We start from the raw sequence: 18,479 nt of genomic DNA, 5'->3' as shown, positions 1-18,479 counted from the left end.
CTAGATTTGAACTCAGGTCCTCCTGTCTCCAGGGCCTGTGCTCTATCCACTGCACCACCTAGCCGCCCCCTATCCTTGGGCATCTTGAAGAAACATTTTGGGCCTTTGGCTGTGGCTACCGGGAGAGTTTGGGAATGTGGTGAGGCTGATGTGCTCTGTTGGCGTGGCCAGTCCTGGGACCGAGCATTCCCCGGATCCTGACAGTGAGTCACCCCTGGCATATGTGATATCATCGACATCGATCCCGTTTTAAGCCTCGAGTATTTCTGGACAAGTGTAAAGCATCCAGAACAGCACCAGCAGGTCCAGGCCAGAGAGGCATCAGTGTCACCCATGCTGGGGACAGGCAGTAGACGCTGCCTCAGTGGCCATCGTCCTGGGCACCGTCCGAAAGGCATTCTGGACTGGGGCACATGGGCACAACCACACTGACACTCTTAGTTTATTAGTTTTTCAACACAGTTAATTCTTTCTACAACAAGGGTTTGTATTCATTTTACATTTGTGGTCATCTCAGAGTCTCATGGCATCGATGCAGATATTAGCATCAGCCACCATAATGCACAAAAATAGGTTTTTCACCTTGTACAGAGAAGTAGGAAGTCCATTAAATTTTACCTCAACCAAAGGGGGGGGAGAGCAAACTAACATATAATCAGACCACCTCCAACAGAAAGCCACACAGAGAGACCCTATGTATATATATATATATATATATATATATAATATGTATAGATATTTATAGATATCTCGTCTTAAAGAACGCACCAAGAACCCAAGGAAAATTGCAGCACTAGCTACAGTAAAAAGGATTATTTCTACCAGCTTTTCAAACATTCACATTTAATGTTCAAAGGAAGCACGCGGGAGAAGGGAGCTGGGAACACAGTAGCATATTTGCAGTTTCTAGGGTGGTTATGAAGATGGCTTAACGTTATTTAAACCAGATTGTGTGTAAAGTGGAACTGGGTGTGTGCTTTCTGATGCACACAAACCCTGGCTCTCCTAGAACCAGGGGAGAGACCCAGGGTCCAAGGCCCTCTCGTTTTTTACTACCGTCTCCCGTCCCTTCTCACCATTAGTGGCCTGTGGGATCTTCAGTGTCATTTCCTTAGGCTTCCGGTAAAACGAGCTTAAGTGTTTAGCTCCCCTTTCTGCTTCCCTCCTGCTAAGGCAGGCCTCAGACTACCAGCTTCAAGAGCTGGGAAAGGATCTGCCCACGACCAGGCTCTATCTCTCCCCTTCCTTATTCTGCTCAGAAACCACTCCTTTGTAGTTCCTGTTTCCATGACACAAGCCATCCACCTGGACCAACCCTGGGAGTTTGGGATAAGATGTGGGGTCATGACCTCAGGAGCTTGGGCCAGCTGTAGACAGACATCATGGTTCTATCTCTAGCCAGACATAGGATGAAGGGGTATTGAGAAAAATCACTCATCTTGTGCAGAAAGCATGTCCTTCCTGATGCCTCTCTGTGAGGACAAACTTTAGGGTGATCTACTTGGTGTAAGACGAGCAGGGTCTCTTTACCGCACACTGACCCCATCCTCCACCCCCATGGAATCCTGGTCAGTGCCTTCTCGATCTCTGGATGGCATAGGGAAGAAGAGCCGTCCAGATCATGAAGAGAGTGGTGCGCTACTCAGCGAAGACTGCACGTCCCTTAGGGGACACCTGGCCCGAGACTGATCATTAGGCAGGAAGTGAAAGGCTGTTCACAGGGAATCCTTCCCTCAGGACCCTCCCTAATCATGGTATGACCTGGGCAAAAGAATAATCTTTTCAGCGCTTACTGTTCTCTGACATTACCAGCCCTCTACATAACACCTCATGCCCATTTCAGCAAAGGAGCTCACGTGGGAGCGAGCTGCATCCTTCTACCAGAACCAAGGGGAATCAGACATGAGGAGTAATTAGTGCAGCAGCACCAACCTAGCCCAAAAGAAAACTAGGGGAAAGGGAAGGCAGGAGACAGAAGACTCAGGCGAGAGCAAGCCCCTCAGCCAGAGGATCTGGCTGGTCTCAGCAGGTCGGGCTGACTCCAGCTCACTTCCTCTTCCTCCTCCTCCTCCCAAGCATTGGAAGCACTCCCACCAGGCCTGAAGCTCTTGGCACCCTTCCCACAGACAAGCCAGGCCTCTAAAGACTTTCTTATCTGATTAGGTGCCCCAGGTCTACTGATCCCAAGCCACTTTTGGGGCAGAAATGAAACTTCCACCTCCTATCCTGGGGCCCATCTGTCCAGGGAATGGGACTTGACTATCCAAGTCAAAAACTACTGGCATGCTAGCACAGGCCCCGAGTCCACAGGGGCCCAGCAGCCTCTTGGGATAGGGCCCCGGGCCATCCTTGCAATGGCGCCCTTAGGCGGAAAGAGGGTGTTGAGGCGCAATTCAAACTCTGGGCTGTTATCGCTGATTGTCACATACGCAATGAGACTTAAACATCTATCTATCTATGTATCTCGAAGTACATGGAAGGGACATAAAGGCTCCTGGGCTCTCTGCTGATGGCTTTGGGCGGTGGATCGCCTATCTCCTCTTAGAACACTCCTCTGCTGCCGAATCATTCCAGGCTCTTTGGGCCGGTGCTTTTCCCAACTAGGACGAGATTTCCTCTTTTCTACTCAGTACTGTGGAGACCCAAATGCTGCCCCGGGGTGGGCTGATAGTTCAACAATCTCACTTCCAGTTTGAGAGAAGGTCCAAGATTGGGGGTGGGGAAAGAGGAAACAGCAGGGCAAAAGGAAGTGACTTTGCTGAGCTTTCTCCCACTTCTACAGACCCTTTGTGAAAAGTTTTACTGATGTGCGACCAGAACCAGGCTAGGGAAACGGATCTTAACACAGCTCAGCAAACTGTGCCAGGGGATGTTTCCCCAGGCTCCTGGATCCAAAGGCCCAAGCAGATATGGGAGGGCACCGTTAGGCAGGACTGAAGGTCCAATCTTGTGCGTGACTTCCTCAGCCTGGGGGAACATCTGTGGGCTGGGTGAAGGGGCAAAGTCCTAAGGTGGACCAGTCTCCACCCAAGGAATGGGCCCAGCTTTCCCCAGGGAGGCCCCCAAATGCCTGCAGCTGAAGCATCGGGGAGGAAGGAAAGGTTCCTGACCTGGGAGGTGATGACAAATGGGGTCACTCAACTCCCTGAACACTTTGGAGACTGGTGGGCTGTGGCTTCTTAGGGTGGTTCTCCTCCTTCTTGGAATAGTTATCTTTGCTCTTTTTTTCCCTTTTTTTAAAAAAACAAAACAAAACAAAACCAAAGAAGTAAACCCCTCTTCCCCCTCCCCCCAAATAAAACCAAGGAAGTGTGGGCAGGCAACAGGGACGGCAGCCGGGTGGTGATTCGTTGACGATGGGAGAAGAGTGAGGCATCTCCAGGGAGGCAACAGGGGCCTCAGCAGGACACCTCCATGGTATGGTTGATCTGGCCCAGGGCCTCGCTGCTCTCCGAGTGGGTGCAGGCCCGGGGGCGGGAGCCATCTACTGAGCTGGCACTGGTGAGGGAGGCAGTACGGGACCGGGCCAGACGGGTCATGCTGGCTGATGGCACTGTGGAAAATGGGTGAACAGAAAGAGAGAGGGACAGAGAGAATGGGGAGGAGCAAGAGGGAAAAGAGGGAGGAGGAAAGAGAGGGGAGAGGGGGAGAAAGAGGACAAGGGGGGAGAGAGAAAGATAGGGGGAGGGGGAAATGGGGAGAGGAAAAGGGAAGGAGAAAGGGGGAGAGAGAAACAGATGGGAGAGAGAGAGAGGATAGGGGGAGAAAGAGGACAAGGGGGGGAGAGAAGGATGGGGGAGGGGTCAATGGGGAGAGGAAAAGGGAAGAAGAATGGGGGAGAGAGAAACAGATGGGAGAGAGAGAGAGAGGAAAGGGGGAGAAAGAGGACAAGATAGGGGGAGAGAGATGGGGAGGGGGCAATGAGGAGAGGGAAAGGGAAGGAGAAAGGGGGAGAGAGAAAAACAGATGGGACAGAGAGGAAAAGGGAAGGAGAAAGAGGGGGAGAGAAAAACAGAGATAGGACAGAGACAGAGAGAGGAAAGGGGGAGAAAGAAGGTAGGAGGGGAGAAAAGGGATAAGGGGCAAGAGAAAGAGGGAGAGATGGGAAAGAAAGAAAGGGAAACAGAGAGACAAATAAGAGAGAGGGAGGGAGAGAGAGAAAGAGAGCGAGAAAGAGCAGCATTAGGCCTGGTAGCAGGGGCCAGGAGACCAGTGGGTGGGAGGACACAGCACACAAGCAAAGCAGCCAGCAGCACTGTTCCTGCTTCATCCAGCTGTCTGAGGAACCAGGCCCTCCTCCTGGCCGCTGGGCCCCATGTGAGGACAATGTTTGCAGCTCACTCACTCTAGGCTTGAAGCATGCGGTAAGGGCGGGGGAGGGAGAGTCACTGCCAAGCTAATGATAGCCGAGGAGGGCATGGTGCTGGGGCACAGCGTGGCCAGCTCACACAGGGACTCGCCTCAGCATTGATGTCAATGCCCTTCAAGGGCAACTTCTGGGGTAGAGAAGGGTCTGGGGGCAAATTGGGGGAGGGTCCAGTGTAGGGGATCAGGGATGATCTAGTCATGCATCGATGCGTCGCAGTGTGCCAGGTTACCTCAGAATCCCACTTGGATGTGCTGGATTCAAGACCATGTCTATACAAGGAGGGAAGGTGGTGCTTTCTCGGGCCCTACCTTTGGAGGAGCTCACCAAACACTCCCCAGTTTGCAGACTATAGGAGCAGAGAACCAATGGCTCACAGTGAAGGGTGCAGAGTAGGGAGGACTCCCCTCTTCAAAAGCCCAAAAGGGAGAACCTGAGATCTTGAGAATTCACACTGCATTGACAGCTAACCCATTCAAAGCTCAGAAGCCTGAGAAGCACAGACAAACTCAGGCCGTCTCGTACCTCATCTATCCATAGATAATTTCTTCTTAAACATCTTCCGGGCTGGACAGTGTGTACGTGGGTCAAGACTCTGTACCCAGTCAGGTGCAGGCCCTCTTGCCTTCACTGACTATGCTCCCTGGTTTGGAATTCTCAGGGCTCTAGAACACTAATTACTCAAGAAGTAGGAATCGGGTGACCAGGCTGAGGCTTTCCTCGCATTCCTGGCATCAGAGGTCCCTCCTCAGGGTGGGATTAGCTGTCACTCCTTGGGGCAGAGGGACGGTGAAGTACAAAGCAGGTAGGGATCCAAACCAGAGCGAGTGTAACTTTCCTGCAGTGATGCATACAGAAAGGGGAGGGGGTCCATGCAGTAGGTGGAGGGGGTGAGACAAATGTGAAGGGGATACCTGCGCCTCCACTCAGCCTTCGGTCCTTCAAGTATGCAACTAAGAGAGAAGATAAGAGAGCAAGAGAAGGGGCGGGGGGATAGAAAACAGGGGTTGAAGAATTGTGTCTCCCCAGGGCAGGGGGAGTCAATGTCACAGCACAGATGGAGACAGAGAGAGGAAGACACACCGATGGAGAGCAGCTTGGGACGGGCAGGAGGCTCCGCCTTTCCCCCAAGCATCTGGCGGACTGAGCTTCTCTTTTCCCTGGCCGCATCACTTTGCTTTTTTTACAACTAATGCAATTCTTCTTGAATGAAGCAGCCCGGTTGAGTGGACGGGTGGGGAACTCAGAGACCTGAATTCTAGATCCCTGTACTGTGATCTTATTAATGACTTTCCATCTGCCCTCTGGCTGGTCTCTGAGAATACAGGAGCCAGTGTCTAGAAAGTAAGCTGGCAGATTACTGGTTTCAAGATGGGCGTTCTCCTGAGTGAAGACATTTGCGCAGATGTCTGGGAGGGTATGGCTGGACTGAGCACACTGGGGCCCGCGCGCGTGTGTATGTGTGTGTGTGTGTGTGTGTGTGTGTGTGTGTGTGTGTGTGACTCAAGGGACACATCGGATGTTCTGTGGTGGTAATAGATGTTTGAAGGGAAAGACGACATGTGGTGACCAGGACCACCACGTTTCTTTCCTCCCTTGTAGTGGGAGAAGGTAACAGGGAGGCAGGATGAGGGCAGCAGGGAGCCTTCCAATCTGGGCTTCTAGATAAGCCCACTGCCAGGATTATTTCTCCAGTGAGCACAATAATCAACCCATTCCTCTGCCTCTCCCCTCACTTCCAGCCCTGCCCCTTTGGTATATTTGGTCACAGGCAACAAGCCAGGAATAGGTCTTAATGAAAAGGTTTGTTCTGTGAAGTTTGGATTTAGTCAAAGGGTTGCCCTTGAGGACCTCGAGGGCCACATGTGGCCTCCAGGCTGCAGGTTCCCCATGCCTGGTCAAGGACCTCCTGATCCCTCCGCAGCCTTTTTCCTGTTTCCTGAACAACACTGACATACTGGGCTTGGGGACCCAGAACCCACCTGGGAGCAGGACCTGGCTTCAAAGGTCTGATGCAGCCAATTGCATTGGTCACCCAGGAAATTAGGGCCTAGATGGCCAAGACTATTGCATCAGGACTGTCTTAATCAAGTCCTGCCTACCTGCTCTGGTTCCTTCCCCAGGACGGAAAGAAACAAACCTCGGGACTGTACACCCTACAGAAAACAGGGCAGACAATCACTTGGGCTGCCGAGGTCACCATGTGGTTTCCAAGAGCGTGGGACCCGTCTGTTCCCGGTCCTTCAACCCACAACCCAGTGGGCCAAAGGTAAGCGTTCCCCTCTTCTCCCTCTGCCCCCAGGCCATGGGATGTATACCTCCCTAGGGGTGTCTCAGCCTTCAAAGCCTCTACACCTTGCTGTACAAGGGAAACATGGCTGTTGGTCTCATGATGTACCAATGCATTTTGGGTAATCACAACGGGTTCTTTCAGCCCAGGCTAGTGGGAAAGCAGGTGAGGTCACCTGTCAATGACCCATTGGGATGGCCCACCAGGCTCGCCTGTGCTTGTCCACATGCGTGTCCCTATCAAGGGAGAGACCTCAGCTCTCCCACACAGACTCTTCTCCCATGGCACAGATTTGCACAGTCACTGCACGTGTGCATACCCAAGCTCAAAGAGGTATTCCAAAGTCAGACGCCCTCCATTCTGTCTCTCCACGGGCCCCGATGCTCCCTCCTCCCGGGTCTCAGGGGTCACTATTGCCACCTCAGCCTTACTGGCCGAGCTGTCTCTACGGAGTTGACACTTACTGTAACCCATGCCTTGAAGGAAGTACTTAAAGGCTTCAGTCAGTTTCCCGGGCTGTAGGAGAGGAAGACAGAAATGCATCAGTCAAGAGCCAGGAATGGACCCATTCCACAGGATCCCTGGGTCTCTGCCCTGCCCTTTCCACCAAAGGAGGGGCAGCCCGGCCACCATTGGCTGGGCCGGTAGTCATTGCCCTGTGCTGTCTGACAGCTTAGAGAAGGTGCCCTGGGAAAGGCCTTGACATGTGCCAGGGGGCCCTCTTACCCACCTTCTGGAGAAAGGAACTCACCTGTGTGACCTGGGGAAGTCCACCAGAGTCGGCCATCTGCAGAGGGAAGCGACAGGACAAGATGAGGGTCACCTGCTCCACTGAACGCCAAGGCTTTATCATCCTACCCCTCCGTGATAATAAGAGCTGAATTTACACAGCATTTTAAGGTTTTAAAAACCCTTTACTTACATTATTTCACTTGACCCCTTTGTAAGGTCAGTGGTGCAAGTGTTACAAATTCTTCTCAATTAGGGGAAAACTGGGGCCCAGGGAAGTCTTAGGATCCTGGCTGTAGGGCTGGGAGGGGCTTCAAAGGTCACAGAAACCAATCCCCTCATTATACAGTTGAGGCTGAGAGAGAAGCACGGTCTATACTGCTAGGAGACGTCAGAGGTGGCATTTGAACCCAAGTCCAGCTTGATTTGAACACAAGCTCTGCTCTTTCCACATAATAAGCATGCGTGCATGTGTGCACGTGCACACACACACACATGCAGGAACTCGAGTCTCACAGCTCTGTCAGTGTGTTCTTGAGTTAGCGCTAAGACATTGGCCAGACTGTTCAGGTGAGATCCCTCTGTGCATGGAGCGAGGGGGAGGGCAGGTGTCCCTGAGACCTGAACAGAGGAGGCCTTGGGGACGCATTACCTTCAGGAAGGTGGTATTGGTTGGGTCCAGCTTGGAGTTACACTCGACCTGGGGAGAAAAGTAAGAGTTTCAGGCTGTTAGAAAGTCAAATGAGACACCCACTCGGGTGTGTGGCCCAAGTAGTCTTGTCCTACCCTCTAGGAACGATAATAACAGCAGCCAGCACTTATACAAGGTTTGCAGCATGCTTTCTTTACATACGTTACTGCATTTGATTCTCCTATATTTCACTGGGACGCAGGTGCTATGATTGTCCCCATTTTATTGATGGGAAAACAGAGGTAAACAGGTTAAGTGACTTGCCTAGGGCCACCCCTGGGGTAAGATTCTGAGGTGGGATTTGAATTCGGGTGTTCTGGTCTCCACTGTGTCACCTAGTTGCCTGGCCATCCCCAGGCAGGTTAACCCCTGAGGCTGGCTACGGTGACTTCCTCCTGGGAAGGAGGGGACAGGAGGAACAGACCTGGTTTCTTTAGAGCTGGAGAGTTCCCCAGGTACTTTTCAATATGCCTCTGAAGGATGCTGAGAAAGGCTCAGCAAGCCAGCTGAACCTAAAGTCTTTCTGTCTTCCATGTACGGCGTTCTACCCACTGTACCACACTGCTGTCCTGGGGATAGGGGGGCCCTCTTTCAAGATGAGAGCAGGGTCACTCTCCCAACATGCCCCACCAAGAAGCAGATGGGAAAGGAGGCCAGTTAAGCTTTGAGAGGACTCTTTGACAAATTCTAGTATCTATGCCTGAACCAGCCTCAGCTAACACAGCTTCACCTCCAGTTAACCTATTACCAGACAGCCAGCTAGGAGTGAGAGTGAGATCCCAAGCCTGAGAAAAGGAAGGAAGGAAGGAGGTGGAAGGGCGTCAGAGACAAAGAGCAGTGACATCACCCAGAGCCCCCGGTCTGGCTTTCTTCCTGGCCTAGAGATACCTGGGTCCACCTGAGGCTGAGGGGGATAGGAGCGGGGGGAGAAACACAGGTTAGGGAACAATGACCTAAGAAGGGGAGGGTGGGAGAAGGGCTCCTGGGGCTTGGTTCCTGAGGGGGAACAGACAGAAAGAAGGGCCAGGGGTGGCAGGGGTGCACAGTGCTCTAGGTGACGGGGCAGGGTCTCGGGAATATCTACAGGGGAAGCCTCTGAAAACGTCTATATACGAGATGGGCCAGACAGTGCCTCCTATCTAAGCCTCTCCTAAATGGATCCAGGCCTTAGCGTATTCCAGAGAGGTGAGCTGCAGACACTATCTGCATCCCAAGGTGGGGGGAACATTTCCTCAGGACACATTAGCCTGGAAAGCCCACAGTTGAATACAGGGCTCTCAGACCCTGGGATGCAGGATGTATATTCCTTGCTGGCCTTGTGCCAGGGTCTGATCTCTCTCTGATTTCTCTGGTCCCTCCCACTAGGTGGGTTTGACATTTGCACTGTACTCACCACCCCATCCTCTGCAGGAGCGTTGTCCCCAACCACGAGCATCACTGGGCAGCTGAAACACAAAAGGGAGGGGGGAAAAGAACATGAGGAGGCCTTTGAGAACTGGGTCGGGGCTGGGGCTGGGCACAGGAAGCAGAGGCAGGACCACTCACCGAAGGGTCTTGGCGTTGGGGACTGTCCCAGGCCGGTTTATGTCCAGATCCCTGCGGCTAGGCAAGGGGAGAATGAGTGGGAGAAGAGGGTGAAAGAGATGCTTTTACAGATCATTGCTGAGCCTGCCCCAGGACTGCATTTCTGAACCTAGCACACTGCCCTCCCCATGGCTTTGGTGAGGGGAGGAGTCACAGCCCTACAGTTCAGAGCCAGAAGAGTTCAAAGACACCCCAAGCACCCTGAACAAGCATCCACCCCCTAAGAACACACCCAACAAGTAGGTTCTTTTGCATAAAGACCTCTAGGGACAGCCAACCAGCCAGTTCCCAAGGCTGTCCACTCTGCTTTTAGATAACGCTAGCTGTTAGCAAGTTTTGTCCTAAGCTTAAGTTTACCCCTTTTCAATTTCTACCCATTGTTCTACACTCTGGGCAGTGAACAAGTCCAGTTCCCTCCCCCATATCAGCTCTTCAAATCCTTGACAGTGGGCTCATGTCCTCCCCGAAGCCTCTTCTCTAGGCTTCTAGGCACTAGCCAGTCCCTTCAATCAAAGCTCGCAGAACACAATCTTGAGGCCCTTGGCCATCCTGCTTGAACGCTTCCAGACAATCCCTGCTCCTACCAACATCCATCCTCAAATGCAGCGGCCAGAGCTGGACACAACATTCCATCTGTGGTCTGTGAGGGCAGAATACTGTGGGTCCACTGCTGCCCTAGACTTGAACATCATGCTTCTCTTGACACAGCCAAAGACAGTCCTAGCTCTGCAGGGCTGCTACATCACACTGTTGAGTTGTGTTGAGCTTTATGAGCCACTAAACCCCTCACCTCTTTTCCTGTGTCTTATGTTTGCAAAGCTGATTTCTTGAACCAAAGTGCAAGACTTTGCATTTGTTCCTATTAAATTTCATCTTATTAGACTCAGCCTGCCGTTCTCGCTTTTCTAGCTCTTTTTGGACCCAGACTGCTGTCAACATATTCACTACCTCCCCTAGCATTTTGCCTATGAGCTTCAAATGTGATAAGCATACTATCCATAGCTGAGTCACTGACAGAAAATGTCAATGAGTGAAGGGCCAACAGATTCCTAGAGTACTCCACTGGAGACTCCTCTTCCAAGATGCCATCAAGCCATTAAATTATGGCTTCTCCTTGGGTGCTGACATTAACCAGTTTCAAATGCACCAAACTGTGATACTGACTAGTTTCTGTGTCTCCAGCCATCTTTCTTCCAAGTTCATCTAGTTCAGCACCACCATTTCATAGAGAAGGAAAGTGACTTATCCTGTGAACTGGCCCCAGTACTCTTTCCATTTTTAGGAAGAAGAGACAAAAGGAGATGATTGGGGCTAGTCACATTTTAGATAGCTTTCAACTGAGCCATGGAAATCTCAGAAGAAAACCCTTCAGTACAATGCTAGCCTTTTGGGGCCAGCATTTCTGCACCCAGCCAGAGGACGCAGTCAACCTGATCATATTTGCCCCATAGCTTAGTGTGTCTAAGTGGGGCAGGGCGGAGCCAGGGAAGCCAAGTTCCAAGCTAAGAAATAGGGCTAGCCCATGGCATTGGCAGGGTTAGTACACCTCTACCCCAGCAGGGACAGCTCTGTTCTGTCCTTAGGTGAGTCCTGCCTCCAGGGAGGCTCCTGTCCTGACTCCAAAGCAGTCAGAGGGGAGAATGGCCTAAGAGCCCAGCAGCAGTCCTAGTGGGGTAGAATCTGCCACATTGCCAAGCTGTGCCAACTCTAGCTCTTCCCGATATAGCTGGCCCTGAAGATGGGGATAGGGATGGGGATGGGGATGGGTTGGGATGGTGGTAGAGATGGATGGGGATGAGCACAGGGGTAGGGGTGTGAATGGGAGCAGAGGATGGCAGGGGAATTAGGACAGGGACAGTGGTAGGGATGGGGTAGGAGGTGAGGAAAGGGCTGGGGTGGGGGAGGGTGGTAAGTAGAAGAACCCCCGTATGCAGCCTCGGTCCCACTCTGATCCAACCTGTTGTACATGTTCCAGAAGAGCTGAAGGTTGAACTGATTCACCGTATTGCTGATCTGCTGACGGTAGCTTTGCACCAACTCCGTGTTGTTCACCAGCTCCTCCTGGGACCCCAAGAAATGGGCAAGAGTGATTGGGGGTGGGGGCTAGGGAGGCATGAGGCTGAATGAACCCTTGGCTCTAGCCCCAAGGTCCCCAAATGGAGAGTTACACCCCTGGTTTTCAGAGCCATTTGTATACGCATATGTATTATTGGTGTTTATAAAATACCAGGCTATAGAAATTATTTTTGTTTTTTTTTGTGGTGTGAGGCAACTGGGGTTAAGTGACGTGCCTAGAGTCACACAGCTAGTGAGTGTTATGTGTCTGAGGCCGGATTTGAACTCAGGTCCTCCTGACTCCAGGGCTGGTGCTCTATCCACTGCACCACCTAGCTGCCCCCCTAGAAATTGTTTTTAAAGAAAAAATAAAAAGCTCTGCCCCTCCGCCAACTGTCTCCTGGCTGTTCCTAGGTTCCTAGAAAGGTGTCAGTTCAGGGATGAGAGGGACGAGCAGGAAGGAGATGTCAGAGAAGTGAGAAGCCTTGAGAAGTCTGCACATGCACCCCCAGGGCTGCCCATCCTGTTTTCATCTCCTTTGCACAAGGTTGTCTGCCGGCCATCTCCCCTGTCATACTGTGAGCTCCTCAAGAGCAGGGATCAGGCAGTTTGTCTTTTGTCCTTTTTTTGTATCCTCAGCACTTAGCAAGTGCCTGGCATAGAGTAGGTTCTTAATAAATGCTCCCTTTCATGACTTGACTGTTTATAGGGGGAGTGCCATAGCCTTCTCTTGGGTGACTTGGAAACTTGAGGTATGTCTAAATGAGGTTGAGGGATGGAGGGGAGAGGGGGTGAAACTTGGCCTCAGAAAGATCTGAGAGTAAGACTTGGGGGTCCTGGCTCATAGATGGTGCCAGGGATAAAACACTGGGCCTGGAGTCAGGAAGACCCGAGTTTAAATCCAGCCTCAGACACTTGCTAGCTCTGAGACTCTGGGTAAGTCACTTAGCCACTGTCTGCCTCAGTTTCCTCAACTGTAAAGCAGGGACAATAAGAGCACCCACCTCCCAGGGTTGTTGTGAGATCCTAATTTGTAAAGTGCCTGGTACACAGAAGGTGATTAATGAATGCTTATTTCTATTTCTTTCCTTCCTCCCTCCTTTCCTTCCCTTTGAGGATGGCTGGGTGCCAGAGTAGGCCCTGTTTCTAGTGGAATGACTAGTATTTTCAGATCCCCATAGGCCCTAGAGTTCCACCAAACCCCTGCTCCCAGGCCCAAGGGGAGCATGTGGACATTAGACCTTTCCCTTACCTGGCTGAACAGGTGAGAAAGAACTGTGTCAGGTAAAGTGCTTGTCAGGCCTGAGAGCTGAAAGTAAAGAGAGGGAGGCAGGTGTGAGGGGCCAAGGGAGGGGGCAATGCCGGCCTTGTCCTTTGCCCTTCCCCCCCGATCTCCGTTATCCCAACCCACTTCTCACCTTGGTGGCTGCCCAGTCAATCCATCCTTTGCCATTGGGGTCAATGTTCATGAGCACCAGGCCCTCCACGAGGTCAGGGAAGATCAGCTGTGGACAGGAGTGGTGGAGGTTAGAGGGCCCCTCCGGGAAGGGGCAGTGTGAGGGCTGAGGTCTCTGAGGAGTATTTGGGGGTGGATGCCAGACAACGCCCAGTTGCAGGCTGTTCCCAGGCAATATTTACCGTGGAGGGACCACAGTTGGCAGATCCAAGTTCACTCTTGGATCTTGCCACTGCCTGGCTGTGACTGAGTCCCTAGACCTCAGTTTCCCCATCTGTAAAATGGGGTTAAAAATCTTTCTCTCCCCCACTGTACTGGGTGGCTGTGAAGATAAGGTGAAATAACAGATGTGAAAAGGGTACTGCAAACAGGAGGTGTGACAAGTGTGAAGAGGAAGATGGCGATAGTGATGCTAGCAACCTCAGGAGGAGGCAGGGAGAGCCAGAAGCAAGGGGGGGGGCAACGTGCAGCATCGCCCCAGGAGGTTCTGCCCCCGCCTGCTCCCTCCCTCCCAAAGGCCACAGGTACTCACGGCAAACTTGGCCAGCACGTAGGCTCCGGCTCCAACCCCAATGCCAATCACGTACTTGAACCTGAGGGGACCACAGCGGTAAGAGCCCAGGAGAGACTGGGGAGTACTTCCATGGAGCCCCTGGGACGAGCGGCCCTGGGCTAGGCCCCTCCATCAGGCTGGAAGGTCACAAGCTTCCCGGCCCGGCTCAAGAGAAAAGCAGGGCCACCTGCAGCCTGCGCCCTCCCCCCGTGCCAGCCTCCCCTCCCCCCGTGCCAGCCTCCCCCACCCCGTGCCAATCTCCCCTCGCCCCGTGCCGGCTTCCCCCAGGTACTAAGCAGCAACAGCCACCTGGGGCAGAGAGACTCACCCAAAGTGCTGGATCACGCTGGGGACCATTGCAGCAAGCTGCTCCATTGAGGGAAACTGATACCTGGGAGACACGCAGTGAGGAAGAGGCATCAGTAAGGGGAGTGACGGGGAGCCTGGGATGGAGGGTGGGACCTGGCTGGGTAGGGCGGGCCTGGGTTGGTGGTCTGGAGGAGGGGGAAGGGGAGGGGGAGGGATGGAGAGTCTGGCCCACTGGGAACCTGCCCTTGAGGGCTTTGGGGGGTGGGGTGGGGGGAATCTCTTTACACTGATTCAGGATTTCTACCCCGACCACTTCCAGGTGTCTAGGCAGCATGTGGCAGGGAGACCGAAGGGTAGTGGACCTGCTGAACTCCCCATCCCACCTGGATGCTCACCCCTTACTCATACCAGGCAGATGGCGAGGGGCCACTCGCCCTGGGGGTGGGGGTGGCCAGGAGGAGTACGTACCCCTGAGGGAACTGTGATGCCCCCGCCTGCTGCCCGGGGGCATCCACGTGGCACACCACAAAGTGCTTGGTGATCTCCTGCATGTCTTCAAAGTTGAAGAAAGTGCTGAAGCAGAGCTTGTCTGGAAAGAGGCAAGTGAGCTCTTGGTGGGATGAAGTGGGGGGCCTCGAGGAGCCTACTAAGGCCCCTTCCTGCCCCTTCAGTTCAATAAGCATTTATTATGTGCCAGGCATTGTGCTAAGTGCCGGGATCACAGCTGGACTGTGGTGGGTGTTCACAGAGTCATCCTGGCACCAGAGCCCTGGTCCTGGCCTCACTTTCCCAACCTTCCTTCACCCTCTCTGACTTTACCTGCCAAATCCGCCCCCCTTCCCCGCCCCAACTCCCAGCCTCATGCTCAGGACCATAGTTTGGAGCTGAAATGGACATCAGGGGTCTGGGGACCAACCACTCCATTTTTTTTTTTACAGATGAGGAAACTGAGGTCCTGGGCCCCACTGGAAGTGTCAGGACCGGTATTTGAACCCAGGGCCTCTGACTCTAAGAGTTGGAAGTGACCTCAGGGGGTCAGGTAGTCCAACCAACTCACACCTGAATAAGAAGCCTTCTATAACATACTCAAGTGGTCACGCAGCTTCCCTTTGAAGACCTAAAGCAGAGGGGAGCCCACTGCCTCCTGAGGCAGCCAAGGCCACCCTTGGACGGGGCAGACTGTGGCTTCCTGATGGGGGAGGGGGCGTCCTGTCTCCTCTCCTCCTCTTGCTTCCTGTGACTGCTCTCTGCACTTTCTTACTCCCTCTAATTGATCCTTCCTCCTCAGGCCTCAACTCCAGAATGATTCCATGCTGGCCTAAACTTAGATGCAAGGAAACGAATAATAAAATAACAAGAAATACTAGCATTTTATGCTGCTGTTCGGTCGTTTCAGTTACATCTGACTCTCTGTGGCCCCACTTGGGGTTTTCTCCGCAGATACTGGCGGGTTTGCCTCATAGGGCTGATGTGATGCTTAAAGGAGATCATGGATGAAAGGTGCTTTGCAAACCTGAAAGCGCTATATACATGTCAGGGATTATAATAAGTTTTAATTAATCCTTGGGAAACAGAAGGAGCTCAACGTCCTTAAGGCCATGATATATTCAAGCTCAACCCACCAATTTCTAGAGTTGTTATGAAGGTGAAAGGAACATTGCAGATGTCCCTTCCTGGTTTTATCTCCCTCTTACGCTTCCCTGTTCTGGTACTGAACTGAACTCCAACCAGCTGTAAAGCTGGGAAAGAACTCAGATCATCTGGCCTAACCATTTCATTTTACAGATAAGGAAACTGAGGCCCAGGAGACAGATGAAAGTGAATCAAAGCCAGAGGCTTTTACTGGAGGGGCAGAAGACAGGTTCTACTTACGATTGAGCCCCACATCATGGTAGGTGAGGATGGCAGGGCGGTTTCCCTTAGGAGAGCCCCGGATCACCACATGGAGAAGGCCATATGGGGTCTCTATGTCATGTTCCTAGAAAATGAAAAGACAGTTACAATTCATCCAAGCGTTCTCCTGCACCCAAACGACTAACCCTAATCCTCTTCCTCAAGCCTTTATATTTTTTTCTAAACTTAACTTCTTAAATTGGGTTAATGAGTTAATTTGTTAACCTAAGCCAACGTCCCAATGTACAAATTTTAAAATGTAAAAGCATTATTTATTTATGCATAATATTCATATCTACATATAAAAATATATTTATGTGTATCATGTACATACACACTGTGTATATGTATTATGTACACATATTGCATGTGTATATGTGTGTATTATGTATAACATAATCATACATAGACCCAGATCTTTGCTGCTGTTACTGTGACTCAATGACATCCTCAGGGAGCCATCTTAGTATGGAATCACTGGGATACACATGGAGCCCTCGCTCTTCCCGCACAATGCTGGACTGCTTTTGAATCTGCACAATCTGCAGCTCTGTTGGCAGTGCCCGTGTCTCCATAGCCAGCACGGAATCTTAGAATTTTAAACTGAATTCAATGGTTCGGTGGGCAGAGGGTGGAATCTCAGAGTTATTGTCATTTATATTTCTCTGCTGATTAATGTTTTTTAAAAAGTAGTTACTGATGATTGGTGATTCTTTTTTTGAGAGCTGCCTGCTCGTGACTTTTGACCACTGATCTGCTGGGGAATGGAGCTCACCCTTATAAATCTGCACCCATTCCTTATAGCCACAGATTTCAGAATTTCATCAGAAATAGTTATGGAAAACCTTTTCCTCCCCAATCCTTTTCTCTCTTTTTGATGCTGGATGCATTGTTTTTTGTTGCCTAAAAACTTTGAGGAAGGTGGGTGGTCTAGCCTGGCCTGGAATCGAGAAGACCGGAGTTCAAATCCAGCCTCAGACACTTACTAGGTGTGTGACCCTGGTCAAGTCACTTAACCTCTGTTTGCCTCAGTTTCCTCAGTTGGAAAATGGGGATAATAACAACACCCGAGGCTCAGGGTTGTCGTGAGGACCAAATGAGATATTTACACTGCCCAGCGCGGTGCCTGGCACATAGTACATGCCTTATAAATACTTACTCCCTTTCCTATTAAAAAAAGAATAATTAGACCCATCTATTTTTACCCATCTATAATTCCCTGCCCCAACTAGAAGTGTAAGCATGGCCCTTACTATGCAGAAAGAGGAAAAGCCTTCCATTCCAGACCACCACTTACAGTCATGGAAGAAAACACTGTCTTCCTGGCCATGAACTGGAACACCAAGAGAGGTTTTCTATTTCTAATCCAAATCATATCAAACCCTGTTGGAGCAGCAGCCTTTGAGGACCCAGAAGGCAAATGTGCCATAAACTCAGAGAAGTCGGCCAGACCAGGACTGTTCCAGGATGAGCAAAACGCAAGGAGGACAGAGATAGCATCTGGAAAGAAAAGACCCTCTTCCCTCAGCTGTGACCCCACTAACGGCTGGGTCATTTCCACCTCCCCTCTGTTCCCTTGCCCGTCCTGGGTAGCCTCTCTTCACACTTCATTTCCTCTCCACCCCTTTCTTTGCATCCTCACTGCCACAGCTGTAAGTCAAGGCCTCATCACCTATCCCAGGGACTCGGGGACCAGCTTCACTGTCTCAATTGCCTACCAAATAAAGCCCACATTTCTCAGTCCAAGAGTTTGAACCGGGGGGGGGCTGTGAACTTGGTTTAAAAAATGTTTTGATAACTGTCTCTCAACACAATTGGTTTTCTTTATAATCTCATGTATTTGATTTTGTGCCTTTAAATACCTGATTCTGAGAAGGGGTCTCTGGGCTTCCCTAGAAGGAGTCCATGACACAAATCAGGAGAAGACCCCCTGTATTTATACAGATACTCAACACTGTCCACAATGATCCTGATTTAACTGTCCCGAATGATCCCACTTTCACTATCCCCTTTCACATACCTATACTCTAGCCAAATGGGACTACTCATAATTTCCCCCAACTCGTCCTATGCTGGGTGGTCCCTGTACTATTCCTTGTGCCTAGAATGTGTCCCCCTTCCCTACATCTGAGTGCCAATGTTTTCCTCAAGGTTCATTTCCAAAAACCACCTCCTCCGGGAAGGTTCCTCCCCCGAGCCAGTCAGTCTATAAACATTTATTAAGTGCTTACAGTGTGCCAGACGCTGCTAAGCGCTGTGGATACGAGGGAGGCAAAAGACAAGTCCCTGCTCTAGTCGGATGGGAGAGATGAGACGCAAAGAAGCTACTGACAATCAAGTGTAGACAGGAGAGATTGGAGATAATGAACAACTGTGGACGAGTTATAGAGAGGATAAAGGACCACGACTCCTCAGGACTCCAGCAAACTGCACTTCTGTCACCGTCCCTCCTTCCAGGCATGGGGACCGCCTCTGTCAACGTTTCCTGGCCTAGACCCCGGATCGATCGGTGTGAACAGCGGCCGCAGCTCCAGCTCGGGCAGTGACGTCAGT

General features: G+C 51.5%; 1 protein-coding gene across 8 annotated transcripts in view; it reads right to left on the bottom strand.

The window, feature by feature from the left end:
- Positions 1-424: 424 nt before the first annotated feature.
- The window catches only part of NDRG4 (NDRG family member 4), a 72,161-nt gene continuing 54,106 nt past the window's right edge, over positions 425-18,479 (bottom strand). For 5 of the 8 annotated variants that reach the window (XM_020963622.2, XM_020963619.2, XM_078149341.1 and 2 more), the window contains 14 exons: positions 15,906-16,011; positions 14,502-14,622; positions 14,053-14,115; positions 13,704-13,764; positions 13,134-13,220; positions 12,968-13,024; positions 11,618-11,721; positions 9,622-9,678; positions 9,470-9,521; positions 8,038-8,085; positions 7,408-7,443; positions 7,121-7,172; positions 5,281-5,319; positions 425-3,553 (listed from right to left, as the gene is read on the bottom strand). In XM_020963622.2, the coding sequence (XP_020819281.1) occupies positions 3,399-3,553; positions 5,281-5,319; positions 7,121-7,172; positions 7,408-7,443; positions 8,038-8,085; positions 9,470-9,521; positions 9,622-9,678; positions 11,618-11,721; positions 12,968-13,024; positions 13,134-13,220; positions 13,704-13,764; positions 14,053-14,115; positions 14,502-14,622; positions 15,906-16,011 (1,038 nt within the window). In that variant the 3' untranslated portion in view covers positions 425-3,398. The remainder of the gene's footprint in view (positions 3,554-5,280; positions 5,320-7,120; positions 7,173-7,407; positions 7,444-8,037; positions 8,086-9,469; positions 9,522-9,621; positions 9,679-11,617; positions 11,722-12,967; positions 13,025-13,133; positions 13,221-13,703; positions 13,765-14,052; positions 14,116-14,501; positions 14,623-15,905; positions 16,012-18,479) is intronic. The other 3 variants (XM_020963618.2, XM_020963621.2, XM_020963624.2) reach the window with 1 other exon arrangement.

The sequence above is a fragment of the Phascolarctos cinereus genome, unplaced genomic scaffold, assembly GCF_003287225.1.
Source record: "Phascolarctos cinereus isolate Bilbo 61053 unplaced genomic scaffold, phaCin_HiC Scaffold_2;HRSCAF=192, whole genome shotgun sequence".
In the NCBI taxonomy this organism is placed as follows: Eukaryota; Metazoa; Chordata; class Mammalia; order Diprotodontia; family Phascolarctidae; genus Phascolarctos; species Phascolarctos cinereus.
Note: the sequence above shows the minus strand (reverse complement) of the source record. Positions and strands in the feature narration are given on the sequence as shown.